The following is a 23,998-nucleotide window of genomic DNA, read 5'->3' as shown; positions in this document are numbered from 1 at the left end:
ATATGATTGCGTTTATCCCATTTGGTATTGTGAGATGGCGGGAGCTATATCGGACTATTATAATAGCTGTAAGATGTTATTTCAGAATTTTAGGTTTTATGGTAAAATTTACAAGTAAGTTTATCAATACTCAACCTGGGCAATAATCTTCATCTGAACCATCTTCACAATCTGCTGAACCATCACAAAAAGAATTGTCCTCAATACATTGCACTCCATCCGCACAACGTGCCTTCCCTTCCTCACATTCCGCTCCTGGGGGATTAGTTGATGTTTATAATTATATTTAAAGAATATAGAATTATGGACTATCATAAAATTATTATAAAATTAGTATGGGAAAAGCGAGCGACCGATTTCGTTCTCGTATCATTTTGCATATTTTGCAGACGGTCAATCAAATTAATATCATTTCCTTTTGGTTGGGAAAGAGATACACTGGCCGCAGCAGTCAACTCTACCCATGATTATGGGTTTTGGTCAACTTTGTTTCTCTTTAATACAATTCACCTGTTACAACAACTTCAGCTATATTTATGTTCCCTATACTCTTGCTGAGCTTTACAGTGTCCCCGTCAGATTCACAGATCATTGTGTAGATCTGGTCTGCCTGCTCTAGTCCGTATGTTAGTTGGAGTGTCCCGCAGGAGCTCTGTTTTACCTCTCCTTGGTACACTGACACATCAACTTCGTTATGACCATCCACACACATCTTAAAATTAGCATCATTCTCTGCACACCATTGACTTTCAGGACGGTTTTGGTACCAGTCGGTATAAAATTGGTGGTAGATAAGGACATTGTGGATAAAGTAGGTTCCATCAAACTCTAACTTTATCCAGCCTGCTCCGTTATCAGTGACAGTAGCTGCTACAGTTGAGAGGTCTTTATCGATTGCATGTGTTGCTGCAAATTGTTCCTCGTTGAGATAAAGTGTTTTTCCTTGTGTAACCTTTGTGGGGGTCAACTCTGCGACTGCTGACTTTAGCTTTAGACCTGAAGTATCAAAATTAAAATACTGCACATTTACCTATTTGATACACAATACAAATTCAGATAATTTAGTACTTATATTACTTATATTTATTATGAATACTTTTATGTTGGTCAAACGTATTTTTATATATGATTGCGTTTATTGCATTCGGTTTTATGAAATGAATCTCACTCATTAAACGTCAGCTAATTCACTAACTATACCAAACTTATCCCGAAATACTAGGTGTCGACCCGAACGCAACCCAAAGAGATTTTTACAGCATGCGATTGATTTAATTATTCGAAACTTATTACAATTTGTAAGCCGTGAATGAATGAGAAAATCGAGCGCCCGATTTCATTCTCGTATCATTTTGCATATTTTGCAGACGGTCAATCAAATTGATATCATTTCCTTTTGGTTGGGAAAGAGATACACTGGCAGCGGTCCACTCTACCCATGATTATAGGTTTTGGTCAAATTTTTTTCTCTTTAATACAATTCACCTGTTACAACAACTTCAGCTACATTTATGTTCCCGATACTCTTGCTGAGCTTTACAGTGTCCCCGTCAGTGTCACAGATCAGTGTGTAGATCTGGTCTGCCTGCTCTAGTCCGTATACGTTAGTTGGAGTGTCCCGCAGGAGCTCTGTTTTACCTCTCCTTGGTACACTGACACATCTACTTCGTTATGACCATCCACACACATCTTAAAATTAGCTTCATTCTCTGCACACCATTGACTTTCAGGACGGTTTTGGTACCACTCGGTATAAAATTGGTGGTAGATAAGGACCTTGTGGATAAAGTAGGTTCCAGCAAACTCTATCTTTATCCAGCCTGCTCCGTTATCAGTGACAGTAGCTGCTACAGTTGAGAGGTCTTTATCGATTGCGTGTGTTGCTGCAAATTGTTCCTCGTTGAGATAAAGTGTTTTTCCTTGTGTAACCTTTGTGGGGGTTAACTCTGCGACTGCCGACTTCAGCTTCAGACCTGAAGTATCACAATTAGAATACTGCACATTTACCTATAATTTGATACAAATTCGGAGAATTTAGTACTTATATTACTTATTTTTATTATGAATACTTTTATATTGGTCAAACTCAAACGTATTTTTATATATGATTGCGTTTATTGCATTCGGTTTAATGAAATGACTCTCACTCAATAAACGTCAGCTAATTCAGTAACTACCACCCTTGGCCTTATCCCGAAATACTAGGTGTCGACCCGAACGCAACCCAAAGAGATTTTTACAGCATGTGATTGATTTAATTAATCGAAACTTATTACAATTCGTAAGCCGTGAATGAATGAGAAAATCGAGCGACCGATTTCATTCTCGTATCATTTTGAATATTTTGCAGACGGTCAATCAAATTAATATCATTTCCTTTTGGTTTGGAAAGAGAGACACAGGCAGCGGTCCACTCGACACATGATTATGGGTTTTGGTCAAATTTGTTTCTCTTTAATACAATTCACCTGTTACAACAACTTCAGCTACATTTATGTTCCCTATACTCTTGCTGAGCTTTATAAACAGTGTCCCCGTCAGTGTCACAGATCACTGTGTAGATCTGGTCTGCCTGCTCTAGTCCGTATGTTAGTTGGAGTGTCCCGCAGGAGCTCTGTTTTACCTCTCCTTGGTACACTGACACATCTACTTCGTTATGACCATCCACACACATCTTAAAATTAGCTTCATTCTCTGCACACCATTGACTTTCAGGACGGTTTTGGTACCAGTTGGTATAAAATTGGTGGTAGATAAGGACCTTGTGGATAAAGTAAGTTCCATCAAACTCTAACTTTATCCAGCCTGCTCCGTTATCAGTGACAGTAGCTGCTACAGTTGAGAGGTCTTTATCGATTGCATGTGTTGCTGCAAATTGTTCCTCGTTGAGATAAAGTGTTTTTCCATGTGTAACCTTTGTGGGGGTTAACTCTGCGACTGCCGACTTTAGCTTTAGACCTGAAGTATCACAATTAAAATACTGCACATTTACCTATAATTTGATACAAATTCGGAGAATTTAGTACTTATATTACTTATTTTTATTATGAATACTTTTATATTGGTCAAACTCAAACGTATTTTTATAAATGATTGCGTTTATTGCATTCGGTTTTATGAAATGACTCTCACTCAATAAACGTCAGCTAATTCACTAACTACCACCCTTATCCCGAAATACTACTACTAGGTACGTGTCGCGACCCGAACGCAACCCAAAGAGATTTTTACAGCATGTGATTGATTTAATTAATCGAAACCTATTACAATTCGTAAGCCCTGAATGAATGAGAAAATCGAGCGACCGATTTCATTTTCGTATCATTTTCGTATCATTTTGCATATTTGCAGACGGTCAATCAAATTAACATCATTTCCTTTTGGTTGGGAAAGAGAGACACTGGCAGCGGTCCACTCTACCCATGATTATTGGTTTTGGTCTAATTTGTTTCTCTTTAATACAATTCACCTGTTACAACAACTTCAGCTACATTTATGTTCAGTGACAGTAGCTGCTACAGTTGCGGGAGGCACATGTTTTGGCAATATTCCACCATACAAAGCCAACTTTCGTGAACATTTTGATATGGGCACGTGATTTCCTGTTCCCGTATTTCTTTTAAAGTGCGGCAATTTTCAGAAAAAAATTCGAACGCGAATTTAATTCGAACAATACTTATTAATACGTTTAGTGCGAAATTCACAGCATTGGTTGTCGCTATCCAGCGTTAGTTGTCGACATTGACAACTTGCGCTGGATAACGCTGGTTATGCGACATTGTCGCACCCGACAGTTTGTGATGGCCAGCGCAACTGGCCATCGCAGAAAACAGTTCGATAACTAGCGCTGGATAGTTGTCGACAATAGTTGTCGACAACTAGGGATAATGATTAATCACTCTACACTCGACTGTCACGTGACTTTTTAACTCATTCTCTTGCTGGTTCTGAACGACTTTTCGAAACCCTAACCCTCTAATCTGATCCCAACCCAAACCCTAACCCAATCCTTAACAAAAACATATGCTGAAACCCTAACCCTAACGAGAAATTAGACTAACTTCCTTATACGGTCATATCACGTGATCGATACAGTTTTTCGCCAATATCTCGTCAGGAGAGCATTTTAACCCTATGTCATGGGGGGTGATTCGGAATCAGCGTCCGAAAATACATCTATTGAAGTTGGTTACAACCATCTGGGGCCCTTTTAGAACAATCTCGAAGATCGACTGTAGAGTGATTTAGCACGCTCGGACAACTAGCGCTGAATAGCGACAACTAGCGCTGATGGCGACAATTCTAGCGCTGGATTGCGACAATTATCGAAAATTTATATTTTGAGTTGGATATCTTTTACCAGCGCTGGATAGCGACAACTATAGCGCTGGATGGCGACAACTAGCGCTGGATAGCGCTAGTTGTCGCAATTACACTATCGCAAAAGAACCCTTATATTTATTATGAAGTTTTTATTTTGCGCTAATACTTTCTGAACTTTGGGAAAAGTCAATTTAATTTTTAGTTGTTATGTTTTTTCTCCGTACTGAATTATCGAATATAAATATAATAGGTTACTTAACGAACCTAGACAAGGATCGGAGTTGCAATTTTGCGATTCTGTCAAACTTCCCTCACAATCAGCACCACCATTATCTGGGGCTGGGTTATTACAGCTTCTTTCCCTGGTCTGTTGTCCTTCTCCACAAGAAGTTGAGCACTCTGACCATTCTCCAAACGCACTCAATCCTCCATCAACTAAGTTGAAAAGCTGTGTCATATATCAAATATAACAGATTTTATTTTGCGCTAATACTTTCTGAACTTTGGAAAAAGTCAATTTAATATTTAGTTGTTATGTTTTTTCTTCATACTGAATTATCGAAATATAATAGGTTAATTAACGAACCTGGACAAGGACCGGAGTTGCAATTTTGCGCTTCTGTCAAACTTCCCTCACAATCAGCACCACCATTAGCTGGGGCTGGGTTATTACAGCTTCTTTCCCTGGTCTGTTGTCCTTGGCCTTCTCCACAAGAAGTTGAGCACTCTGACCATTCTCCAAACGCACTCAATCCTCCATCAACTAAGTTGAAAAACTGTGTTATATATCAATTGGTCCGTAATCAACCGTTCACATCTTCGGAGTTATTATTTACCTCCAGATCTTGTAAAGTTTACACTCAAATGCAGGACCGAGGTGGTCGAATACAAAATTGTTTTTTAAAAGCATGTATTACTGGTATGATGCTTAAAGCATGGAATATTTATTGCACGATAACCCATTTGAGGAAGATCACCTGTGATATGAATCTGATCATCAAATTTCGTATTTGTTGTTTTTACACAACTTTCATTATCATAGACACTGATCTAAAGATATTTTGACATTTTTACTGCTTAACGACTGCCTTTTTTGCTTATAGTTATTGTACGAAAAATTAGTTAGAGGTCCAATAACGCTACATTTTATCGATGATTTTACGGAATTTCGAACTTTTTGGGGATGATTTTTGAAGAAACAAATTTTGTCATCATTGGTTTAACGGTTAGAAATTATCGCCGATAACCGATAATGACTTTTTCACAAATTATCGCCGATAATATCGGTTGCAGACCCTATAATTGATACAAATTCGGGGAATTTAGTACTTATATTAGTACTACTTATATCTATTATGAATACTTTTAGGTTGGTCAAACGTAGCTTTATATATGATTGCATTTATTGCATTTGGTATTATGGGATGGCGGGAGCTATATCGGACTATTATAATAGCTGTAAGATGTTATTTCAGAATTTTAGGTTTTATGGTAAAATTTACAAATAAGTTTATCAATACTCAACCTGGGCAATTATCTTCATCTGAACCATCTTCACAATCTGCTGAACCATCACAAAAAGAATTGTCCTCAATACATTGCACTCCATCCGCACAACGTGCCTTCCCTTCCTCACATTCCGCTCCTGGGGGATTAGTTGATGTTTATAATTATATTTAAAGAATATAGAATTATGGATTATTATAAAATTATTATAAAATTAGTATGGGAAAAGCGAGCGACCGATTTCAGTCTCGTATAATTTTGCATATTTTGCAGACGGTCAATCAAATTAATATCATTTCCTTTTGGTTGGGAAAGAGAGACACTGGCAGCGGTCCACTCTACCCATGATTATGGGTTTTGGTCAAATTTGTTTCTCTTTAATATTTAATACAATTCACCTGTTACAACAACTTCAGCTGGTTATTGCGTTTATTGCATTCGGTTTTATGAAATGACTCTCACTCAATAAACGTCAGCTAATTCACTAACTACCACCCTTGGCCTTATCCCGAAATACTAGGTGTCGACCCGAACGCGACCCAAAGAGATTTTTACAGCATATGATTGATTTAATTAATCAAAACTTATTACAATTCGTAAGCCGTGAATGAATGAGTAAATCGAGCGCCCGATTTCATTCTCGTATCATTTTGCATATTTTGCAGACGGTCAATCAAATTAATATCATTTCCTTTTGGTTGGGATTGAGGGACACTGGCAGCGGTCCCCTCTACCCATGGTTATGGGTTTTGGTCAAATTTGTTTATCTTTAATCAGGGTGGGCCAAAAGTCAGTGTGCAAACGTTGGGTCTTATACCTCCGCCGTGTTTTATATTTGAGAGCTGTTGCTTTGCAGAGTGGGGATGGGACAATCAACAGAGACCTGGATGTCTGTATTCAGAAGGCTAATGGCGCCTTTCATCAGCTCTGGAACATTTGGAATAGCAGAACTATAAAGACTCCAACCAAGATCAGGATCTATAGGGCTGCTGTCCTCACCATCTTGTTGTATGGAGCTGAAGTCTGGAACACCACCAAAAAGCAGATGAAACGCTTCGAGGTTTTCCATCAAAGCTCCTTGAGAAGGATCCTTAGGATTAAATGGTTCTTTCATGTGACCAACGACGAAGTTCTTAGGAGGGCTGGCATCAAGTCAGTTGAGACTTTCATCAGTGCTGCCAGGCTACGTTGGTATGGACATGTAGTTAGAATGCCAGACTCTAGACTACCGAGGTTTCTGTTGAACTGGAAGCCAAATTATGGAAAGAGGTCAAGGGGCAGACCCCGTAAGAACTGGAAGTCCTGCGTACTCGAAGATGCTGCTAAGTTTACAGGTGTTGAAAACATCGACAACGACACAACAGAAGCTTTGGCTACCAACCGAGTACAGTGGAGACATATGTTACGCCGCCAACGCGATGTGTGTGATGCAGGCCACTCCAACGACTAGGAGGAGACCTTACCATGTAACATGTAACATGTATGTATGCTTTGCAGATGGCATACTGTACTTACTGGTTCGAAGATTCCGTTGTCAAAATTTGAAAATACGAATATTTTAGACCACGCCCATTCAATATTAAAACACCAATATTGTTTTCTCTCAACATGCTGAACGCCTAATTTTTTCAGAGACGGTAGATTATCAAATGTTGCATATGATCTGAAAACATGAGGCAAAACGGATTAGAAATGACGAAGTTATCAAGCATTTTGTGTATCTCGTTAACAAAATTGACTGGGTGATTATGTGACACCGTGACACGACACTTTAATTGGGCACCCTTAACAATTCCCATAATACTGATATCTGGATATTATCCGGTTGGAAGAGACAAGGACAAGTGAAACAAGGAAGTTAGGAGTAAGGGCAAATTTTCGGCGTCAACGCCATCTTCAGGCTAAAATTGTTATAAATGTTAGTATATAATAAATGCTTCTATACTAGTTAAAATGCTAAATTAATATTACACACACTGAATACAGGTTACATCAAATGGTATTGTACATTACATTGAAAATAGTGATGTACACACGTTTTACACTCTGTCCAAGTACATAATATCTACTGAACAGCAGAGTCGTGTGCTATTTGTTTAAATTTGTCTTTGAATATGTTGTAAAAGAAATCCCTTAAGCTTCTCGCACTCTTCTTTGTTATTGATACTAGGTTTAAATAAATTAATGTAGTAAGCTTCTGTCACTTTACGTTTAATGGTGCTATATAAGTTAATTTCTAAAATATCGAAGGAAATATCTGGTTCTATGTTATCGTGAAACTCTGAATAATGAGCAGCCAACGCATTATCAGGACAGGTTAAAGGCCTGTTGACTGCTCTTCGATGCTCTGAAAATCTATCGTGTGCTGTTCTACTCGTTTCCCCTATATATAGCTCTTGACATAATTTACACGTAACTTTGTATATGACACATTTTGGTTTGCAGTCGTGATTTGTTGTGATGAGTGGACATATGATACAGTTTGGTATGTATATTCTCAACGGCTTAGTGGCTCAAAAACGGCTTAGTGGCTCAGTTGGTTAATCCGCCTGGTATTGCTTGAGGTACCAGGTTCGATTCCCGACTCTGTCACTAGCCGTGGGGTGAGCGTCGTCGACGCTCAGCTAAGGATCCTGAGTGGTCTATGCAGCCCCCCGGTCCACTCAGCCAAATACTCGAGAAATCGGGTGTGAGGGTTAAATGAGGAGCTGCCCATTGCAGCAAAGTCTCGGGCGAAGAAAGTATGGTACACACTACCTTAACCGTCACTGGCCTAATGTATAATTGAATCCTTCGGCTTCCTGTAATTGGCTGGTTACACACTTGTGTAACAATGTGGCTGTTGGAATGTCCGAAGTAAAATAAGTGTTGAGATAAAAATGGTGCAGTGTGGTTTGTCGTGTGGTCGTGATGAACATAAGATCTCTGAGAGTTTCTTACCTGGTGTGAATATGAATTTGACCGCTAAGTTGTGTGAGAGGGCAAATTGAGTGACTTCTTTGGAAAATGGCTCGTTGATGAATGGTAGAGTGCATGTTACGTGGTCGGTATCTTGTATGTTTGATGATGAAGGGTTATGACGTGTTGTAGGTGAGAGAGGGTGAAGTCGTCCTGTTTTGTTTATACGTCGTGGGTCTTGGTAACCGTTGTTGACCAACAAGTTGTCTACTATCTTCATGGACTCTTCTTTATACTCTGGTGTTGATGAGCAAAAAGCAGCCGTTTTGTAGAAGTTCTTGATGGTTGCTACTTTAGTTCCCTCATTGTGGTGGCTGTTGGCGTGCAGTGTGATATTCTTTTTCTGCTTCTTTCTGTAGAATTTGTGGTGTAGTGTTCCCTGTTCGTCGATCTTTATCTGGGTGTCGAGGAATGGGGTGAAATCCTGACGGCTTTCCGGATAGTCAATTTCCCATTTGAGCAACTGGTCTGGGTCCTCGTTTGAGATGGACTCCACTATCCTCAGAGCTTCTTCTTTGGAGCTGGCTAGACTCCCGGCATCATCCACGTATCTCCGGTAGAATGAGACGTGTAAATCAGTGTAAATCGATCTTCTCTCGAACATATATACTCGTACTATCGCTCCTATTGGTGATGGTTGGCACCCCATGAAGAGACCAATTTTCTGGAGGTAGAGTCTTGAGTGATATGTAAAGTATGAGTTGGTGAAGACGAATTCAAGGATCTTGTGGATGTGCGTGAGTGTTAGACCCCAGGTGTCGAGGTCTTCCCAATGTTCTTCGGTGAGTGTAATGAGGTCTTGAATGCAGCCACTGATGTAGATGTTTGTGTACAGTGCTGTGACGTCAGCTGTGAAGAATGAGAGACCTGAGAGTTGTTGATGTGACATGTTTTGAAGCTCTTCTAGGTGAGTGTGTATATTGCTCAGGTGAGATGGAACATGATTAAGCAGAGGAGATAGAATAGATTTAACAATCCAAGCAAGCTTCTCAGAAGGGGAATTTATACAAGACACAATTGGACGTATTTTACAATTAGAAATAATATTTACATCTGAAACTAAGACATTACAATCAAATTTATGAGTTTTCTGTATTAAATAAATAGTCGGTAGTTGGGTATTATGTGATTTAAATAAGTCTACTGTTTTGCTGTCATAATTACACATCCTACTTATCTCTGTCCATAACACATTACTCTCAGTCTCTAGTCTCTCAGTAACCCTGTTGATGAGGCGGCTGTAGGAGACTTCTGAGGGGTTTGCTATTGGTTGGATCCGATTTTGTCGCGTGGTGGTAGGTGCAACGTAGGTGTACGCTTCTTGCGAGGTCATGTCTGACAGATGTTTCTGCGTAATCTGCTGTTGTACTCCACTGCTCATAATCACAAACTCACCCCCCTTGTCGCTTCTCGAGAAGTGGAGTTCTTCTTTTCTTGCAATCAAGGATTTGAGTCCCTCCCGTTGTTTTGCTGTTAGGTTAGAGGGTACTTTACTGTGTTCTAATCTGGTGTTAATGATGTAACACAGTTGGCGGAGGTGATGTTCCATGGCGAGGTTGGTGGTGGGTGGAGCACCAGCAAACGGTCGTTGAAATGGCACGTTTTTCGACTTAATAAATGCGAAGCTGGTCGGGCATGTATCATCTGGGATCTCATCTGAAAAACGGGGGGTGAGTTTGTGATTATGAGCAGTGGAGTACAACAGCAGATTACGCAGAAACATCTGTCAGACATGACCTCGCAAGAAGCGTACACCTACGTTGCACCTACCACCACGCGACAAAATCGGATCCAACCAATAGCAAACCCCTCAGAAGTCTCCTACAGCCGCCTCATCAACAGGGTTACTGAGAGACTAGAGACTGAGAGTAATGTGTTATGGACAGAGATAAGTAGGATGTGTAATTATGACAGCAAAACAGTAGACTTATTTAAATCACATAATACCCAACTACCGACTATTTATTTAATACAGAAAACTCATAAATTTGATTGTAATGTCTTAGTTTCAGATGTAGATATTATTTCTAATTGTAAAATACGTCCAATTGTGTCTTGTATAAATTCCCCTTCTGAGTAGTGTAGCTTGCTTGGATTGTTAAATCTATTCTATCTCCTCTGCTTAATCATGTTCCATCTCACCTGAGCAATATACACACTCACCTAGAAGAGCTTCAAAACATGTCACATCAACAACTCTCAGGTCTCTCATTCTTCACAGCTGACGTCACAGCACTGTACACAAACATCAACATCAGTGGCTGCATTCAAGACCTCATTACACTCACCGAAGAACATTGGGAAGACCTCGACACCTGGGGTCTAACACTCACGCACATCCACAAGATCCTTGAATTCGTCTTCACCAACTCATACTTTACATATCACTCAAGACTCTACCTCCAGAAAATTGGTCTCTTCATGGGGTGCCAACCATCACCAATAGGAGCGATAGTACGAGTATATATGTTCGAGAGAAGATCGATTTACACTGATTTACACGTCTCATTCTACCGGAGATACGTGGATGATGCCGGGAGTCTAGCCAGCTCCAAAGAAGAAGCTCTGAGGATAGTGGAGTCCATCTCAAACGAGGACCCAGACCAGTTGCTCAAATGGGAAATTGACTATCCGGAAAGCCGTCAGGATTTCAGCCCATTCCTCGACACCCAGATAAAGATCGACGAACAGGGAACACTACACCACAAATTCTACAAAAAGAAGCAGAAAAAGAATATCACACTGCACGCCAACAGCCACCACAATGAGGGAACTAAAGTAGCAACCATCAAGAACTTCTACAAAACGGCTGCTTTTTGCTCATCAACACCAGAGTATAAAGAAGAGTCCATGAAGATAGTAGACAACTTGTTGGTCAACAACGGTTACCAAGACCCACGACGTATAAACAAAACAGGACGACTTCACCCTCTCTCACCTACAACACGTCATAACCCTTCATCATCAAACATACAAGATACCGACCACGTAACATGCACTCTACCATTCATCAACGAGCCATTTTCCAAAGAAGTCACTCAATTTGCCCTCTCACACAACTTAGCGGTCAAATTCATATTCACACCAGGTAAGAAACTCTCAAGATCTTATGTTCATCACGACCACACGACAAACCACACTGCACCATACCAAACTGTATCATATGTCCACTCATCACAACAAATCACGACTGCAAACCAAAATGTGTCATATACAAAGTTACGTGTAAATTATGTCAAGAGCTATATATAGGGGAAACGAGTAGAACAGCACACGATAGATTTTCAGAGCATCGAAGAGCAGTCAACAGGCCTTTAACCTATCCTGATAATGCGTTGGCTGCTCATTATTCAGAGTTTCACGGTAACATAGAACCAGATATTTCCTTCGATATTTTAGAAATTAACTTATATAGCACCATTAAACGTAAAGTGACAGAAGCTTACTACATTAATTTATTTAAACCTAGTATCAATAACAAAGAAGAGTGCGAGAAGCTTAAGGGATTTCTTTTACAACATATTCAAAGACAAATTTAAACAAATAGCACACGACTCTGCTGTTCAGTAGATATTATGTACTTGGACAGAGTGTAAAACGTGTGTACATCACTATTTTCAATGTAATGTACAATACCATTTGATGTAACCTGTATTCAGTGTGTGTAATATTAATTTAGCATTTTAACTAGTATAGAAGCATTTATTATATACTAACATTTATAACAATTTTAGCCTGAAGATGGCGTTGACGCCGAAAATTTGCCCTTACTCCTAACTTCCTTGTTTCACTTGTCCTTGTCTCTTCCAACCGGATAATATCCAGATATCAGTATTTCAATCATGAGACTAATAAACAGCGAACTACTCCGTTATTTGAAATTCCCATAATGTTTAACGGGGTAGTTAACGGGGTCACCTTATCACGTGATTAGGTAAACCAATCACCTGATCACACGTAATGAATAAACTCGTTATGCTTCATATCTCGGTCATCTGAGAAGCTACAGTTCTAATTCTTTCAGGACAAACGTAATTCGAATGGCCTAACACAATTCAATAACATTTAGCTTGATCCGACTATCCAAACTATCAAATAAATGTGAAAATGAACCTCCATTTGAAAAAAATGAACGCGAATATTTTTCGAGTTGACAAATTCCTCGAACCAGTGGTGGTATTAAGTCATAACAGAAGGAAGTATTTCAATTGGGCACTCAGTGACTGAGCTATTAAGGCCAACGTTTGCACACTGACTTTTGGCCCACCCTGTACAATTCACCTGTTAAAACAACTTCAGCTACATTTATGTTCCCTATACTCTTGCTAAGCTTTACAGTGTCCCCGTCAGTGTCGCAGATCAGTGTGTAGATCTGGTCTGCCTGCTCTAGTCCGTATGTTAGTTGGAGTGTCCCGCAGGAGCTCTGTTTTACCTCTCCTTGGTACACTGACACATCTACTTCGTTATGACCATCCACACACATCTTAAAATTAGCTTCATTCTCTGCACACCATTGACTTTCAGGACGGTTTTGGTACCACTCGGTATAAAATTGGTGGTAGATAAGGACCTTGTGGATAAAGTAGGTTCCATCAAACTCTAACTTTATCCAGCCTGCTCCGTTATCAGTGACAGTAGCTGCTACAGTTGAGAGGTCTTTATCGATTGCGTGTGTTGCTGCAAATTGTTCCTCGTTGAGATAAAGTGTTTTTCCTTGTGTAACCTTTGTGGGGGTTAACTCTGCGACTGCCGACTTCAGCTTCAGACCTGAAGTATCACAATTAAAATACTGCACATTTACCTATAATTTGATACAAATTCGGAGAATTTAGTACTTATAGTTATATTACTTATTTTTATTATGAATACTTTTATATTGGTCAAACTCAACCGTATTTTTATATATGATTGCGTTTATTGCATTCGGTTTTATGAAATGACTCTCACTCAATAAACGTCAGCTAATTCACTAACTACCACCCTTGGCCTTATCCCGAAATACTAGGTGTCGACCCGAACGCAACCCAAAGAGATTTTTACAGCATGTGATTGATTTAATTAATCGAAACTTATTACAATTCGTAAGCCGTGAATGAAAGAGAAAATCGAGCGACTGATTTCATTCTCGTATCATTTTGAATATTTTGCAGACGGTCAATCAAATTAATATCATTTCCTTTTGGTTGGGAAAGAGAGACACTGGCAGCGGCCAGCGGTCCACTCTACACATGATTATGGGTTTTGGTCAAATTCGTTTCTCTTTAATAATTAATACAATTCACCTGTTACAACAACTTCAGCTACATTTATGTTCCCTATACTCTTGCTGAGCTTTACAGTGTCCCCGTCAGTGTCACAGATCAGTGTGTAGATCTGGTCTGCCTGCTCTAGTCCGTATGTTAGTTGGAGTGTCCCGCAGGAGCTCTGTTTTACCTCTCCTTGGTACACTGACACATCTACTTCGTTATGACCATCCACACACATCTTAAAATTAGCTTCATTCTCTGCACACCATTGACTTTCAGGACGGTTTTGGTACCACTCGGTATAAAATTGGTGGTAGATAAGGACCTTGTGGATAAAGTAGGTTCCATCAAACTCTAACTTTATCCAGCCTGCTCCGTTATCAGTGACAGTAGCTGCTACAGTTGAGAGGTCTTTATCGATTGCATGTGTTGCTGCAAATTGTTCCTCGTTGAGATAAAGTGTTTTTCCTTGTGTAACCTTTGTGGGGGTCAACTCTGCGACTGCCGACTTTAGCTTTAGACCTGAAGTATCACAATTAAAATACTGCACATTTACCTATTTGATACAAATTCGGAGAATTTAGTACTTATATTACTTATATTTATTATGAATACTTTTATGTTGGACAAACGTATTTTTATATATGATTGCGTTTATTGCATTCGGTTTTATGAAATGACTCTCACTCAACAAACGTCAGCTAATTCACTAACTTCCATCTTTATCCCGAAATACTAGGTGTCGACCCGAACGCAACCCAAAGAGATTTTTACAGCATGTGATTGATTTAATTAATCGAAACCTATTATAATTCGTAAACCCTGAATGAATGAGAAAATCGAGCGACCGATTTCATTCTCGTATCATTTTGCATATTTTGCAGACGGTCAATCAAATTAATATCATTTCCTTTTGGTTGGGAAAGAGAGACACTGGCAGCGGTCCACTCTACCCATGATTATGGGTTTTGGTCAAATTCGTTTCTCTTTAATAATTAATACAATTCACCTGTTACAACAACTTCAGCTACATTTATGTTCCCTATACTCTTGCTGAGCTTTACAGTGTCCCCGTCAGTGTCACAGATCAGTGTGTAGATCTGGTCTGCCTGCTCTAGTCCGTATGTTAGTTGGAGTGTCCCGCAGGAGCTCTGTTTTACCTCTCCTTGGTACACTGACACATCTACTTCGTTATGACCATCCACACACATCTTAAAATTAGCTTCATTCTCTGCACACCATTGACTTTCAGGACGGTTTTGGTACCAGTCGGTATAAAATTGGTGGTAGATAAGGACCTTGTGGATAAAGTAGGTTCCATCAAACTCTAACTTTATCCAGCCTGCTCCGTTATCAGTGACAGTAGCTGCTACAGTTGAGAGGTCTTTATCGATTGCATGTGTTGCTGCAAATTGTTCCTCGTTGAGATAAAGTGTTTTTCCTTGTGTAACCTTTGTGGGGGTTAACTCTGCGACTGCCGACTTTAGCTTTAGACCTGAAGTATCACAATTAAAATACTGCACATTTACCTATTTGATACAAATTCGGAGAATTAAGTACTTATATTACTTATATTTATTATGAATACTTTTATATTGATCAAACGTATTTTTATATATGATTGCGTTTATTGCAGTCGGTTTAATGAAATGGCAGGAGCTATTATATTGGACTACTAGAAAGGGGGTGCACTAGAAAGGGGGTGCACTAGAGGGGGTGGGGTGCACTAGAGGGGGGTGCACTAGAAACCATCAGATCTGGCTGGGAACCCTTATTTACTGAGCACTGTACTATTTTATTTCACCGAAATCGTACGGTAAATATTGGCTTTACTGTTGAAGTCCCCAATAAATCTTGAAACAACCGAAAACAGAATAAAATCTAGTATTAAGTTATTAAAAAAGTAAATCGGTATTTTTGGAAAACCCAGCGCTAATTTATGTCTATAAATTATGTGTATGATATCTTTGTTAAGCTTTTCGATTATAAACAGGAGCTTTGTCATGTTTTTACTTCGCATCAATTTCTCATTATGCTCCAGACTCTGTTAGGGATCGTTCACTTACTACGTAAGGAAATGTATTTTTCAGGGAAAAGTTCACGCAGGTCCCTTATCAATACATAACTGTCCAAAATTTCCATGGCAAAGGCTGTTTACGTTTCCATCTATGCAGTTTTCTGCTATATATATATCAAAAGTTGATTCCTTTGATGCTGTCACTGCTTTTATTGCTACCAATCCTGTTGAAAATGTTTGACTTAGAAGTTTAACTCAATTTTCTTACTTTATATGTGGAATTATGTCTTATCCCTGCCAGCAATGAAATACAGTTATTCTGCATGATTGTAAATATTCTTCAATAATAAATTGTAGTATTGTGTACTTAGATTGTGATAAAAACATCAACTCCTATTATAATGAAAGTAAGTTGGTCACCATTTAATATTAGTGTTTTTCCAAAAGTTTACGTTTTATCTGATTTAATTTCTTAAATAGAATTTACAAATCTAGAGAGCAAATAGGCTGTACATTTCTCTCTCTCTCTCTCTCTCTCTCTCTCTCTCTCTCTCTCTCTCTCTCTCTCTCTCTCTCTCTCTCTCTCTCTCTCTCTCTCTCTCTCTCTCTCTCTCTCTCTCTCTCTCTCTCTCTCTCTCTCTCTCTCTCTCTCTCTCTCTCTCTCTCTCTCTCTCTCTCTCTCTCTCTCTCTCTCTCCTCTCTCTCTCTCTCTCTCTCTCTCTCTCTCTCTCTCTCTCTCTCTCTCTCTCTCTCTCTCTCTCTCTCTCTCTCTCTCTCTCTCTCTCTCTCTCTCTCTCTCTCTCTCTCTCTCTCTCTCTCTCTCTCTCTCTCTCTCTCTCTCTCTCTCTCTCTCTCTCTCTCTCTCTCTCTCTCTCTCTCTCTCTCTCTCTCTGTTCTGGTCAACGGTTTCTGGCCTCTTACTAAAAAGATGGAGGCCTTATCACCGTGCCCACAGAATGCAACTCCTGCTAGCTGCACGCCAGGACTCCCAAAGTATATACGAAATCATAAAATAATAAATATCAATGCAACAGACCCCTGGAGTCTTGAAGCTGTCACTACCTGTCTCAGAGCAAACCCACTTCCGTTGTAGTACTTCTTCGGGCAGACAAGGGACTTCCGAGCAAGGTCAAAGCCTGGGAGATATGTCTCTATGCGGAGATGGGCCTAGGTTGAGTTCCTAGTATGGGATTTAGCGAAAGTTCCTGGTGAAGAATCCTAGGAGGTTACCCAAAAGGGTTTTCCCTATCCAGTCTTGTCGACTGTTCCACAAATTTGAAGATATGATTGTAGTTTACTGTTGTTAAGGTAGAGTTTACCAATCGTCCTCATTCTGAACGTCATGATCTGGATGCACTTGCAGAGGAGGTGCTGGGATGTTTCTGCTTCTCCTGAAAAGTGTTCACAATCTTGCGTCGTTTGCCACACTTTAAATGCAGCTTGGGAATCTGAGAGGAATTTATGATTGATGGAGATCCTAAGATATTATTAGTCCAGATACTTGCCATGTGGTAACGCAAATAGCGGGTACGATTTCCTCAATGAACCTGAAGAAGGAATATCTGTCCTGAATTGATACCATGTAACGTCGAGCTAACAAATGAATCAAAAGTTCGAGTAAATCGTTAAACGTTGTATGTCCTATTTGCATCCCCTAAGCATTGCATTGATGTTTATTCCTGGTCCGGTTAGCTTTGCGTCTCAGAACTATAAAAGAGGTCCACTATGCTTTGGTGAGCTATGCTGTCCACCAGGGTACTGTAGATCTAAGGGTTCCCCGTGTAATGGGGCAGGCTGTGATAAAGCATCTCTGCAGGATTTCCGAGATGAACTGTTTTCGAGTGTTGAGAACTTCCGCTGTAGAAACTGAATAGAACCAGTAAGGATGTCAGTCAAACTCTGCTGCTACTAGATGATTGTAGAGCGTCAGTCACACTTCAATAAAGAGTGTGGCAAAGCTAACCCGGTCCCCTGAAAAGTGGTTACTGGAGGAAGAAGTGCCAGGAATTCTCGCTATCAGTGTGTCCTCGTAGTCAGAGTTGAAATCCCTAATTCTGTCTTATCACGAGCCTGTGTCTAGCGTGTGTCAGCCCTTACGCATTAGCTGTCTTAACTGAAAAGACCCGAAAAGTGGTTACTGGAGGGAGAAGTGCCAAGACTACTCATTATCAGTGTGTCCACTGTCCTTGTTGTCAGGATGAGCGAATTGGAATCCCTAGCTCTGTGGTGGGTGACTTCGATGGGACCTGAAAGCTGAAAGAGAATTTTCTGGTGATTTAATAGCTCTTAGAGCTAGGTATCTGTGTCTAACGTTTCGTCATTTGTGTGTGTACTATCTTGTAACCTGATATCTGAAAGAGAAATTTCCTGGTGCTTGGTAGCTGTTAATGATGACTTCCTGGTTCCTATGGGAACTTTGAGTTGGCAAGTCCCAACCTTTGTACTCAACAAGAGAGCACACCACCCGTTAGTGCCAACCAGGTCACACCACATGGAGGTTCGGAGAGGATTTTGTGACCCTGCCATGCTGTACATTTCATCATAAAATTAAATTTCAATCCGGCAATCTGGCTATGTACAACCCTAATCCCTCTAAAATTATCATTGAAGACAGGCAACTCTGGCATGAACGACACAACCAATAGTTCTTTAATTACTAATTAGCTTAATATTTTAGCAAGTTAACTACTTATAACTTGTCTTAGTCTAGCTCAGTTTGTGACGCAGTAGTTGTCATGGTAATAAGGGACCTATAGTCTAAGCTTTATCATCTTATCGCTGAGATTAAAAAGGTTAGTTTTATTTTTAACATGATATTTTTAATAACAATAACATGCAGAGGAATGAACTAATGATGTCATTTTCACTGTGACCATGCTTTATAAGTTTACTAGAAAAGCGAAAACCCTTGGTCACAGAGAGAAAGCTAATAGTATTCTTTGGTAGTCAGATTTTATAGCATCAACAAATAATAAATATCCATCACAACCGAAGATACAGCCAATTGAAATATTTAATATAGCTCCACTGAACACCACCTAATAAGTAATAACAACAAAATACGATCAAAATGCCCTTCTCGAATCCTTGCACGTGCACGTGCGTGTAATAACCCTCGTTACCATGGTTACTAATACTAATTACTATGTAACTTCCTATTTCTCATCTTATGTGCACGTGGGCGGTCGTACATAAAAAAGAATTCTTTGAATTTTAATATAGATAATAGATGTAAAAAGTTATTTAACATTACTTTTACCTGGACTGCCGTGACACATCTTAAGCGAGAAAGCTAAGATAACGACCAAACACGTCAAACTTTTCTTCATTTCAGAATTTCTCCATTCTAAAACGGTAAGAAATTATGTCCTCTGTATCAATATCATGATAATGATATAGCCATAAGGATCACCTCATCGTGGCGGAAAATCGGCTAAATGTCTTTTATCATTAAAAGTAAAAATCTCCCCTATCTAGGAGTCTTTGGATCTTAGCAAACTGTTCCCCACCCTTAGGCTTATCAAGGAGAGTGGAGCTTTCCAAGGAAAATAAATCAGACGGAATAATCTCGGGAAAGGGAGGCACTAAGTGGGTATGAATGTTGCAGGGGAAAGCGTCATTCGTCCCGAACGCCTGAACCTTAATTTTGCGCTATAGATCTGGATAGTGGTGTGGAGGTGCATGAACCGAATTTGTTTTGACACGTGACAATTGTCCTTGGTTTTGATTGGTCAATGCTGGAAACCACGCAATGCTGTTAAATTCGCACTATAAAAAAAATATAGACGTATTATTCGAATTAAATTCGCATAGTATTTTTTTTCTGATCAAAATTGCCGCATTTAAAAAAATCTAATCGCGTGCCCACATCAAAATTTTCAATTTCACGAATAGAAAGTGGGCTTTGTATCATACATACAAAGTTTGTATGTTGGAATATTGCCAAAACATGTGCTTCCCGCAACACGTGCGTGGTTACTGGTTAGTGACTACTGACTAGCGTGGGTACTGACCACTATACGGCCTCTATACGGCCACTATACGGCCTTTATACGGCCTTTATACGGCCACTTAAAAGATATTTTACATGGCCTTTATACGGTTTTTAAAAGTTTCAATGTTATAGGCACAACATATAACTAAACCGTACTACATTAATTGCAAAACAGACACTGCACTGTACATATATACACTGTGTACAGTTTGAGTTACATGTTCTCACATCACACTCGGGTATATGTGCACATTTTCACTGAAACTCACCGTCCCATACAAGTGTTAGTTTTGTTTTTTGCAGAAAGTATCGCTGTAATGGCCTAGCTCTGTATAGTCTCCTATAAAATGTACCCTAGCCTTATTATACAACTGTTATATACCTTACTCGGGAATATTATAACTGGGATAAAGTGCATGGTGGGTTTTGGAAAATTCCGCCATATTTTTCCCGGTCATTCATTTTCCCAGTCATAAATTAACCCGCTATAAGATTCCCGAGTAAGGTAAACTAATAGTAATACAGTTTGATGCTTGGTGGGTTTTGGAAAATTCCGCCATATTTTTCCCGGTCATTTATTTTCCCAGTCATAAATTAACCCGCTATAAGATTCCCGAGTAAGGTAAACTAATAGTAATACAGTTTGATGCTTGGTGGGTTTTGGAAAATTCCGCCATATTTTTCCCGGTCATTAATTTTTTCCAGTCATAAATTAACCCGCTATAATACTCCCGAGTAAGGTAACTAGGATAACAGCAGTTTGATTTAAAATTAATCTCAATTGGTTAACAAGCGTAACATTTCGATACAATTATTACTTCATACGCAAATGAGTTCCGGGTTCGCGTAACGGTAAACTTCCGCTGGCAAAGTATTTCATGGTGTGGCCGCTTAATTCTTATTTGTTGGTAATCGTTTTTTAATTTAATTACATGGACCGTATGGGTAACGCCAGCGGCGGAGAGACGACCGCATCGCCCTCCGTTATGTTTACCTCATCTGCAGGACGATCCCTGTTTTCTACACTCCTCATCAGCTTCGCCACCTTTAACATACGTGGCCTCGGTTCTTGTGATGATCCAGACGACATCCACAGCAAACGGGAGCAACTGGGTACCGATTGTCTACGGTACGGCATAGATATCTGCGCTATTCAGGAGACTAAGGTTGTAAAACCGGATTCTTGCAGTGTTAGCAACGGATACAAACTTTTATTTTTTTAGCAGAAAAATTGCCGGCACTATGGACTCGGTTTTGTTATCAGTCCCCGATTTATTGACTATGTGGTATGCTGGAACAGTATCAGTGATCGAGTAAGCTTTTTGGACCTAGAACTCCCTACAAAATCTGGAAAATTTATCAAATGTAGGGTGGTCAATGTATATGGGCCACACAAATAACTTGCAGAAAATTATCAACAACTGTCGATTAATTTTTACGGCCAAGCTAGGGACGCTCTAAACGTCCCTACTAATGTTGAGATATTTGTTTTGGGGGATTTTAATTCAAAGTTGGGAAAAATGACTGCTTCAGATAAGGACTTTGGTTTTGGTTGTTTCATGAGAAAACATGGTATGGGTTTGCGCAACGATATGGGAGAAAAATTGTTAGACTTCTTATCAGAATATGACCTCTTTGCCTCCAACATTGGTTTTTATCATCCTGCTCGACATACGACCACCTACACTGGCTGGAGGAAGGACTGGAGTGCCGGGCGAAAAAGTAAAAATACGATCCCGGTCTATTCTCAGATCGATTTCATCCTGTGTCGGAGTAGGTCGAAGCCAATGCTACAAGATTCTAGATCTTATGCACTATGCAGGCACCTTGACATACTCTGATCAAAAATTTTTTTGTCACTAGAGTAGACTTTAAGGACATCTGTCCTTGCTATAAACGCCACTCCAAGTCATCCTTAAAGTTCAACACCTCTGAACTCACCTCGAACCCCACCATTCAGGTGAAATATCGTCAATCCTTAGATGATAACTTAAGTAACACTGTTCCTGCTCTGGATCCAAATTCAGACTTGAATGGCTTACTTGAGTCCATAAAGAATGCTGCAGAATCGTCAATTGGTGTCATCAGACACAGGAAACGTAATCGCAGCGACGATGATGAAGTAAAAAACTTATCTAGCCAGCGTTACTTGTTGAGACAGCAGCTTTATAATAACCAGTCTTTAGACAGAACCTCACTTAAAGCATCTATTAACCGCCTCACCAATCAGATCAAGGCTCAAGCAGCGACTTTCTAACATACGATCAGCTGCTGCTGATGCTATCTGTAACACTATCAGTTCAACAACAGATAGTAAGAAAATTTTTGAAGCTATTCGAACCCTGAACTTACCTAAAGCCCCTTCTAGTATTGGTGTTCATGATGAGCAAGGGTGCCATATTGCAACAGACACTGGTAAAGCTGCCGTAGTTACTAAGTACCTTGAGCAACAACTTACTCGTGATGAAGCACCTTTAGAACCTTTTGCAGGACCTCCTCGCCCACTAGTTAAGCCATTCACTAGTGAAGAAATCGGATCAGCTGCCAGAAGTCTCAAAAATGGTCGAGCTAACGGCCCAGATGGGATTCCTAACGAGCTTCTCAAGTATTCTACTGGATCAGTACACAGACGTTTTGCAGACATTATCAATAGAAGCTTCGAGACCAATTCCTACCTTGACCCCATTGGACAGGCAAACATTACCCCCTTACAGAAGCCAAATAAGCCCATTGGTCAAGTGAAGAATCTACGACCCCTCACTCTCTCAAATGCTGTTAGAAAAATTCCTTCAATGGCAACCTTGAAGAGAATTGAGAATAAAGTCAATGCCTTCACTGGTCCATGGCAATGTGCTTACAAGCAGGGTAGATGATCATGTGCTGACATTGTATGGTGCCAGCGTGTGATGTTATCAGTTGTCCAGAGGAAGAGGTGGGAATACCATCGTATGGGGATCCTTTGACACTATACGACGATCTACCATTCTCGATCTTCTTGTTGAGTGTGGCTGTGATGATGACGAAGTCCGTTTGGTAAGAATTTTGCTTTCCAACACCAAGCTCAAAGTCAATGTCAACGGTACACTATCTGCACTCTGCTGAATTCCAGAGTTTTCTCGGTGCATTCCAAGGTGACTGTCTGTCTGGATGCTTGTTCACACTTGTCTTAGCGGGTGCCTTGCGTGACCTCCGTAACAGGCTTGAAACTGCAATGAATAGGCCTAACCCACCTATCACCGATATCGGTCTTCCACTTGACAGTAAGTATGCTGATGATATCGACTTCAATGATAAAGATAAGGACAATTTGAGGGAGCTATTGCAACAGAAGTCCTTAAAAATTGGAATCTCTTCGTTAACGAAGACAAAACTGATTTCACTCATGTGTACTTAGCTGAAAAGGGAGCTAAAGACGATCAGGGTAAGCCAATTGCAGGGAACGAGCTCTGGAGAAAGAGTATCACGCTTGGCTCCATGCTTTGTAGTAAGGAGGACATCTCTAGAAGAATATGTCTGGGATATGCCGCGTTCAACAAATACAAGAAAGCTTGGAACCATAAGATCCCTCTGAGCAAGAGGCTACTGTTGTATGAGGCTTTGGTAGTATCCGTTTTAATGTACAATTCATCTTGCTGGGCTGCCCCAAAATCAGTGTTGGAAAAACTAGATATTGCTCACAGACGTAATCTGCGATCAATTTTGAATTACAAATACCCTCACATAATTTCCAACAAGAATTTGTATAAACGCTGCAATAGCGAACCATTGTCAGCTAAAGTGGCTCGTAGTCGGTGGAGGATGCTCGGACATGTACTGCGTGGGCCTACAGATGGTCCAGCCTATTCGTCGCTTGTTTTTCCTGTTAACAATAACACCTTACAGCTTCAAGGGCGGCGTGGAAGACCGCAGTCAAACCTTTTCTCACTGATTCTATTTCTACAAGACCTTAGTGTT

General features: G+C 40.0%; 1 protein-coding gene across 1 annotated transcript; it reads right to left on the bottom strand.

Moving 5' to 3' along the window:
- Positions 1-35: 35 nt before the first annotated feature.
- On the bottom strand, positions 36-19,328 carry LOC134821405 (uncharacterized). Its single transcript, XM_063832146.1, has 11 exons — positions 19,310-19,328; positions 17,370-17,498; positions 15,050-15,528; positions 14,070-14,577; positions 13,069-13,554; positions 5,849-5,968; positions 4,910-5,086; positions 4,588-4,758; positions 2,469-2,958; positions 1,486-1,973; positions 36-255 (listed from the first exon to the last, which is right to left on the bottom strand). The coding sequence occupies exons 1-9, from the start codon at positions 19,326-19,328 to the stop codon at positions 2,483-2,485; spliced, it is 2,565 nt and encodes an 854-aa protein (XP_063688216.1). The 3' UTR covers positions 36-255; positions 1,486-1,973; positions 2,469-2,482.
- Between the last annotated feature and the right edge of the window lie 4,670 nt (positions 19,329-23,998).

The sequence above is a fragment of the Bolinopsis microptera genome, chromosome 9 (genome assembly GCF_026151205.1).
Source record: "Bolinopsis microptera isolate Bmic1 chromosome 9, MBARI_Bmic_1.0, whole genome shotgun sequence".
Classification (NCBI taxonomy): domain Eukaryota; kingdom Metazoa; phylum Ctenophora; class Tentaculata; order Lobata; family Bolinopsidae; genus Bolinopsis; species Bolinopsis microptera.
The sequence above is the reverse complement of the archived record's forward strand: the minus strand, read 5'-3'. Positions and strand labels throughout refer to the sequence as shown.

What these genes read in the sequence shown, in the direction of transcription:
- LOC134821405 (XM_063832146.1), bottom strand. An exon ending in AGCTGAAGTTGTTGTAACAG is followed by an intron (nt 13,555 to 14,069) that starts GTGAATTGTATT and finishes GTGATACTTCAG; the next exon opens with GTCTGAAGCTGAAGTCGGCA. An exon ending in CAACTCCGATCCTTGTCTAG is followed by an intron (nt 2,959 to 4,587) that starts GTTCGTTAAGTA and finishes GTGATACTTCAG; the next exon opens with GTCTAAAGCTAAAGTCGGCA.